This window comes from Choristoneura fumiferana, chromosome 7 (assembly GCF_025370935.1).
Source record: "Choristoneura fumiferana chromosome 7, NRCan_CFum_1, whole genome shotgun sequence".
Taxonomy (NCBI): Eukaryota; Metazoa; Arthropoda; class Insecta; order Lepidoptera; family Tortricidae; genus Choristoneura; species Choristoneura fumiferana.
The window spans coordinates 7,790,477-7,798,136 of NC_133478.1; the positions used below are offsets into that span (position 1 = coordinate 7,790,477).

At 39.2% G+C, this 7,660-nt stretch overlaps 1 protein-coding gene across 1 annotated transcript; it reads right to left on the reverse strand.

Moving 5' to 3' along the window:
- Positions 1-3,387: 3,387 nt before the first annotated feature.
- Positions 3,388-5,851, reverse strand: LOC141429623 (uncharacterized). The gene is made up of 2 exons (XM_074090034.1): positions 5,221-5,851; positions 3,388-5,134 (listed from the first exon to the last, which is right to left on the reverse strand). Exons 1-2 carry the CDS (start codon positions 5,538-5,540, stop codon positions 5,074-5,076), a joined length of 381 nt encoding a protein of 126 aa, XP_073946135.1. The 5' UTR covers positions 5,541-5,851; the 3' UTR covers positions 3,388-5,073.
- Positions 5,852-7,660: the final 1,809 nt, after the last annotated feature.

Here is a 7,660-nt window from a genome sequence, read left to right on the forward strand (position 1 = left end):
TCCAGAGTGGTATTTTTTAACAGAAAGAAGTAAGGATCAGATTACAACAGGTGGTGCGATTTCCAGCAGCAGATTAGAACAACATACATGTACGTGTTATTACAATGTTACCTACGTAATAACACGAGGTGGACGGATGACCTGGCTAAAGCCGCGAGTTCACGGTGGATGTAGGCCGCTTCCAACCGAAGCAATTGGAGATCTAAAGGGAGGCCTATGTCCAACAGTGGACGTCCTACGGCTCATAATCATATTATCATCAAATAATGATGATTATGATTACTCAAATCATAGTCACTGCGTAGTATCACCTAACAGCTAATAAATATAACTTTAAAACAATATCTTTTTTTACCTCGTTCTAATAGGATGATCGTAACTAGATTAGTTCAGAGCTACGTTTACTACATGTTTAATGAAGCCTTACAACTGCTAAAAATTCCATCAACACTGTTCTACGATTCCCTGCGTAGTGGAACGTCTTAAAGCTTTTGCACATCGCGTTTCAAAACGCGCCGCCGACGCGCGTTTCAGAAACGCACGTTGTCAGCGCGTTTTTTTTTCTATAGAGCAGAAACACAACTAGCGTAGGAATGGCGTTTGGGTCTCCCCACATTTATCGACGCGGAATCGGAATGCCATGCATAACCCCCCCCTCTAAAATCTAAACCGGTGGGTGGAAAAATTTGAAAAAATTCAGGCTGGTAGTAAGTATATCAAACTTGCAAGGAAAACTATAACGGTTAAGTTTTTTTGAGAATTACAAGTAAATAGCAGCCTAAGGTATAAAATATACCTAAACTTGGAATACTTCGTACAAAATACGAAATCTTTAGAAAAATATTACTTATATTTTTTCGTAATGGCTACGAGACCCTATTTCGGGCGTGTCCGACACGCTCTTGGCCGGTTTTTATTCAGCTAAAATGACAATAAACACTGAAGGTAATCAACCTCTTGAGTGTTATGACGTGTTATCTATTATATTATGTAGTATTTATATGAAGTGTAACTATCTTTATAGTCTAGTATAGTTATTCGTTAAGCTGTAAAACTTTTATTTAGGTATTACCATGCAACCTTGTGCTAGGTGATAAATTGACACAGGCATTTTGGCGGCTTAAGGTTACCTACTTATCTGAATGATAATCTTGTTATTTCTTGTTGTGTTGTGTGTCCTATTGTGTGCCCAGCAGTGGGACGTATATAGGCTGGGATGGATGGATGGATGGAATCTTGTTTTAGTCGTTAAGCTCAGTTTATTAGATTAGCGATACTAGAGAGTATATGCGGTTCAACTGATATTACGGGTAAAATGATTTTGCTGACAGCTTGACCCGCTGTCTGCTTACATTGTTGCCAGCTTATAAAAAAAATCTGTAGCCATTACGAAAAAATTTAAAAGTATTTTATACGGAATCTTCCATAGTTTAGGTATATTTTATACCTTAGGCTGCTATTTACTCTTAAACTACTAATAATTCTCAAGCAAACTTAACCGTTATAGTTTTCCTCGAAAGTTTGATAAACTTACTACCGTCCTGAATTTTTTCAATTTTTTTCCACCCACCGGTTTAGATTTTAGAGGGGGGGGACGCTCGATTTTAATGAAAACTTATAGGTGTTAACTATGTGTCACTGGTCATAGATGAATTACCCAACAGTTACGTAATACGGCTATAAACCATTTTTACTTTTAATATATTAATAATATACGAGAACTCGTTTTTCATGATCGTTTCTAGGATTCCGTACCTGAAGGGCCCAAACGGAACCATATCGGTGTTACTCAATGTTCGTCCGTCCGTCTGTCTGTCACAAAGGTTTTACAGCCAAACGCTTGGAGCAATGGTCTTCAAATCTTCTCAGTATAAGCATCTTGTTTAAGAGGCTGTTTCACCATCCATTGATTAGTGTTAACTGACGGTTAAATGTGATGCCGTCTCTATTTGTTTTGTTCGAATAGACGGAGACGGCATCACATTTAACCGTCAGTCAACACTAATCAATGGATGGTGAAACAGCCCCTAAATCTAGTACAGGTACCGGGAGAACCTCAATTAAGAAGAAAACGGTAAGAAACTCAATGAAGTATCGATCACATATTTGTAGCAAGCACCGCAACATCAACAACGCAGCAAGCGCGCAAGCAGCGTTTAACGTTGTTTTTTTTGTACCTACATTGTCCGACATTTCCACTCTACCGGTTAATTACTCTATATGCTAGTAGATAAAATATAAAACAATGCTGGCGATATCAGCGGCGTGTTTGATACAGTATCTGTTATCTGTGATAATATTTACTACATGCGTTTAATTTATTGCGCTATACCTAAGGATTTGGTGCGGTATCAGTCATTCAGGGAATAGGATTAGATTCAGGGTACACGTCATTTGCTTGTAGACGGGATGTAGGTAGTCATAAGATAGCTATAAAGCATTTTATATGAAATTCATGTCGCCAACATATTGGTGTATTATATGGTCGATGCAATGGAAAATTTTGCTTATTACCTACTGAAACTAGAGTTTACCCGCGGCTTCGCTCGCACGCAGTAACTATTCGATTTGGTACAATTGAAATTCCGGGATTTTACAAAATTTCTCTGGCAATTCCCAAAATTTATATCGTGGTCTTCATTGAGGTTGTGTTAAGAACAGCTGTCCAAAATTGCAAGACTCTAAACCCAGCGGTTGAAAGATTTAAGATTTTATCCCTATCCCGTGGGAATATCGGGACGTGTTAACCCAGATGTCCAGCTATCTACATACCAATTATATTAGAATGAACCGGCATCAAGACAGTAGGTAGTACAGCTAATCACACTCACACGACCTATGGATAAGTTGGATTTAGGAATCTGACTGCCAAGTGCCATCCTTCGATAACCAGTAAATTTCGACTTAAAGAATTAACTTTACCAAATATTGAACGGCTTGTTTTAACATTGGTTAGCCCAAATCCACTGGATCCATCATCATCATCATCAGCCCACAGCAGTTCACTGCTGGACATAGGCCTCTTCCATGGCCCACCACAACACTCTGTCTTCAGCCCCTCCCATCCATCCGCCGCCAGCGGCCTACATCCACTGGATATTGATGCATTTTAGGTGTAATCTACCATGGAATGACTACCACGAAATATTAGGTAAAGACTAATATTCTTTGCAAACAAGTACGAAAATCAGTCTCTAATCTCTATGTTTTATTTCTCCGATATACTCGTAGGGACTATTAAAAATGGTAAAGCAACAATTCTGGTCAATAAAAAAAACGTATATACGTATACGTACGTTTGTGTTGTGAATAAATGTATACTTTCTTTCTTTCTTTATATTTTTCTTTAGGTTGAATTTAGGTGATATTGGTCAGATAAATAAAATATTTCTTTAAAGATAGTAAGCTTTATATTTTCATCCAGATACTGCTTGCATACATTATTTATATGTAGACGTACATAAAAAATCTTATCCGAAACCAGACATTTTTTACATTGACATAAATAGCAATTTAAATATAAATAACTGAAAGCTTATAAAAATGACGTAGCTATTGCATCAAATACAAAAAGCTGAAAAACTATATTTTTTCTTCAGAAGATGTGGCAAGTTCCAAGTAATGGCAGTTTAATAGGAACTTTATGAATTTACAAAGTTCAATAAAATTTATTAAATATCATATTTGAAATCATCGCATCCTTAAATTCTTACGTAAGTTTTGCCAAAAGTAGTATGCATGAACACTTTTTTTGGAAGAGGTATGTTTTGAAGTTTACAAAGGTAGTACCTATAAGTTTGTAAAAAATGATTCCGATATGCCTTAAATTTAGAATATTACACGTATTCTGTGACTCAATTATGCTATCATAATCGCTAAGATTCATGACTCAGTTTCACTGAAAGATTCAAATCACATTTATCATTATTATAAACATTTAATAAAGCTGGTCCGTTTACACAGTCATGTATGAAGTATATTAACATTACGTAAACTCACGTCCACAACAACAACAGCCCATAACAAAATGTTTAAAATATATGGAGCTGCACTTTGCCCCGTCAACCAACTAACTAAAATGTATTTATCATAATTCTCACTGTCTATTTGCGACTAAAACTTGATCTGCCTAATTTAACAATATCGACAGTTGTCATTAACATTATTTGTATATTTCTACAATAATAAGGTACTCGTTGATGTCATAAAGTTAAGTTTTATATACATTTGTTTCTGTTGTTGTAATCAGAAAGTCGTTGTTCAATTTTATCTTGCCATGATTTTAAAAACGTCGTTTTCGACGGCAGATTCTTCACATTCGTAATCAATTATTAAAAATATTTCTTTCAAAAGATTTTCGATCAGACTTTTCTGATACCAAAATTAAAACAAATATCTGAAAAATAAATAAATAGGTAAAGTACAGGACCTGCTTTATACATAAAACAATCGTTAATTGTAATTATCGATTCAATGTTTGTGCCACCCCTGTCGCGACGTTAGGGAGGCGTTCCTCCACTGAATCAATTTACTTCATAATCAATTTGATTTAGACGTACACAAACACTGAAGTAGGATTTAGCCAATACTGTTAAAATTAAATAACCACGTAATCTTACAAACAACAAATCACAGATAGCATGCTAAAACTGCCACAGAACTAAACACACTAAACATCGGGTACCTATTTCATAGCCCGACGCGGCCCTATTCTAAACGCAGTCTTAAATCCATTCATCATACAGCCCTGTTACAATACACATTACAATACAACCTAATACTGACTGACAACCTCCGACTTAACACTATAGGGTTAAATTGCCTTACGAAAGAGTCACAAATGAACATGCAAGTGTAGGTACACAATTCCTAATACATATGTGATTGTGGTTAAAATGTTAAGGAACTCGAACTAAACCCCCGGTCGATCTCAAGCGGAATAAATCTAGATTAACCAAATTGTCGAATTATGAGGGAACCGCTGTTAGTAGCACATTCAAACGTTACTCAGCTCGAGTGTCCGGCTCGTACATATCACAGATCGTGTGGCGGCGCTCGCGTGCCGGCGCGTGGTCACAGGTAGGGCACGCACGCGGCGCAGCGGGACCGGCGCTCCGGGGACTCCGCTCGCGCCCTGCACACAAGCACGGGTTAGCTCATGAGCGCCTCTCGTCCCTTGTCTCCGAGCGCCCGAGCGCCCGCCGCAGCTTCTCCACCAACCTGCTGTGGAACTTGTCGGAGTCGCGCGCGCGCGCCGGCGGGCTAGCCGAGCCCTTGCTGGGGCTGTCGGCGGGAGCGCGCAGCGAGGCTCGCGAGGGCGGCGCGCGGCAGTACGACAGCGAGCGCATGGCCGGCGCCGAGCGGTGCGGGCTGAGCGTGGCGGCGCTGCGCGGCGACAGCGCCGGGCCCCCTGACCGTGACTCCGACACCTTCCGCACGCGCCCGCCGCTCGTCTTCTGCTCGTTCTCGGACGTGCGTCGCGTTCGCTGCGAGTTGTATATATCCCAGTCGTTCTTCATAACCGGCATCATGAACGCCATCTCGGCGGTGACGATGACTCCTCGGTCTTAACGTTTTTGTTAAAATTCTGTTCGCTCTGCGACGAAAAGCTATCGTAGTGGTGGCCGTTGCACGATCGATATCTTAGAAGCGTTTGATGCACTCCTTTTCAGCTGATTTTCACAATAAATATAACTCCTTTTCTAATAAAACACGGAGAAATAGTAACTTTATTGATCGGTATTGAAGGACGAATAGTGGAAATGTTGGCTTTCACTTCAATGTCACGTGCACTGGACCGGTTGGGATCAGGTGTTGACCCTAGGACGATTTACGGTAGAATGAAGTATTCGTGAAAACAAACCCTGATATATGGAAAATGTTGGCGCCACTGTCGCAACGGCCATTATTGGAATCGATTTAATTGAAGCAAGCAGCGTCTAGTTTACACTTCGTTGCTAATGAAAAATAGTATCTTATCGTCGATTAGAAACTTATAACGGAAAACACTCATGAATTGTTGACATATAAACGCTAAAACCCTGGAACAAAAATGAAAATTTCCATGTTTGCCAATATGCTACTCGACAACAGATGGCGCTTATAAACACCAGTAACAAGCCAAAAGCTTTGACTTAGTTACAATACAAAGCTTGCAATTATTTCCTCACTTAGCCGAGAGATGTCTCCTAAGTGTTGCCTTCGTTACCACATTGTCACTGTACAGTCGTCTATCTTTATTTTTAATTATTCAGTTGATTTAAAATATAAACGTGACATTGGTCTGTATCGTCATCATATTATCACCGGAGCTGACTTAAGAGAAAATTAAATCACAACCGTACCTATTGTCAACTGCGTAAGTGAGAGTTCAGACATTTTTGACTACCCGTGCCTGGACAGCCGGTGAAATTACTGGCACTTTAGGTATCCTACCTTAGACCTCTAGGTTGGCAACGCATCTGCAATACCCCTGGTGTTGCAGATGTTTATGGGCGGTGGTGATTCTTACCATCAGGAGACCCACTTGCTTGTTTTCCATCCAGTCGAATAAAAAAAAAGTTCAGATATTTTTGACTACCCGTGCCTGGACAGCTATGATGGTTAGGATGGCGTCTATTACAATACAGCATTCATTCAAGAGGCCCTACTCCGAAATTCGAAAATCGAAGTTCGTATCGTACCGTTCCTTCTCACTCACGTATAGTATAGTATAACAGCCTTATTCATAAAAAATCCTTAATTGAGGTTTGATCGGTATGTTACTTAGCAGACTGATTAAGCTTGTTAGACGGTTGTCAAGAAGTATGATTCATAAATGCTTGCTAGCAGTCTGCTAGTTGTTGAGCTGCTGATAGACGGATTAGACGCGTTATGTTGGCCACCTTGACAAATCAAAGACAAAAAATGGCCTAATCGATAATTAAAAAAAAAATTGACAGCAGTGACAGCAAATTACCAGGAAAAAAAATAAAAAGCGAGATGTTTGTTTTCCCGCCATTTCCGATCCGCATGTTTATGTTGTGCAAAAAGCCATAATTATGTTAATTATCCTTATTTTTTTTTTTATATTTATTGTTAATTTATTGTTTCTAATTTAGAGGATTTTTAAATACAAATTCCTGAAAATAAATTTTCCTGTTTTTTTTTTAATCTGCGTAGCCCTGCCTTCACTATAAATATCTTCGATACCTATGGTTTTTTGCTCTAGTCAAAGTCAGCTGCTCAAACTCGTGGCGGCCATTTTGTGACTTAGCAGAGAGATAAAGGAGGGTCTACGGTCCTCTAACTTTAGCAGAGCCTTGATCGACTGATTAGCGCTAACAGACGTTTATGAATCATGTTTTTTAGCATCGGGCCTTCAAGGAGCCTTCAAGGAGGCTCTAACTTTTTATGAATAAGGCTGTAAGTGTCAGAGGGACGGAACGACACGAACTTCGATTTTCGAATATCGTAGTAGACAAGGAGCAGAGATTATCATCGACTACACACACTTTAACAAGATAGCAGAATCATATAGCACAAATCTCAGTAATTTTAAAAACTATTGCGCTATTTACAGAACTATCTTGTCGTGATATCTTAATCCCACAAAAAACGTAAAATTGGAGGCCAAGACTTACGAGCTCGTAATGCTTAGGTACGCTACAAAAAGTTATCA

What these genes read in the sequence shown, in the direction of transcription:
- LOC141429623 (XM_074090034.1), bottom strand. Translation starts at nt 5,540, where the DNA reads ATGGCGTTCATGATGCCGGTTATGAAGAACGACTGGGATATATACAAC. An exon ending in TCCGACAAGTTCCACAGCAG is followed by an intron (nt 5,135 to 5,220) that starts GTTGGTGGAGAA and finishes GCTTGTGTGCAG; the next exon opens with GGCGCGAGCGGAGTCCCCGG.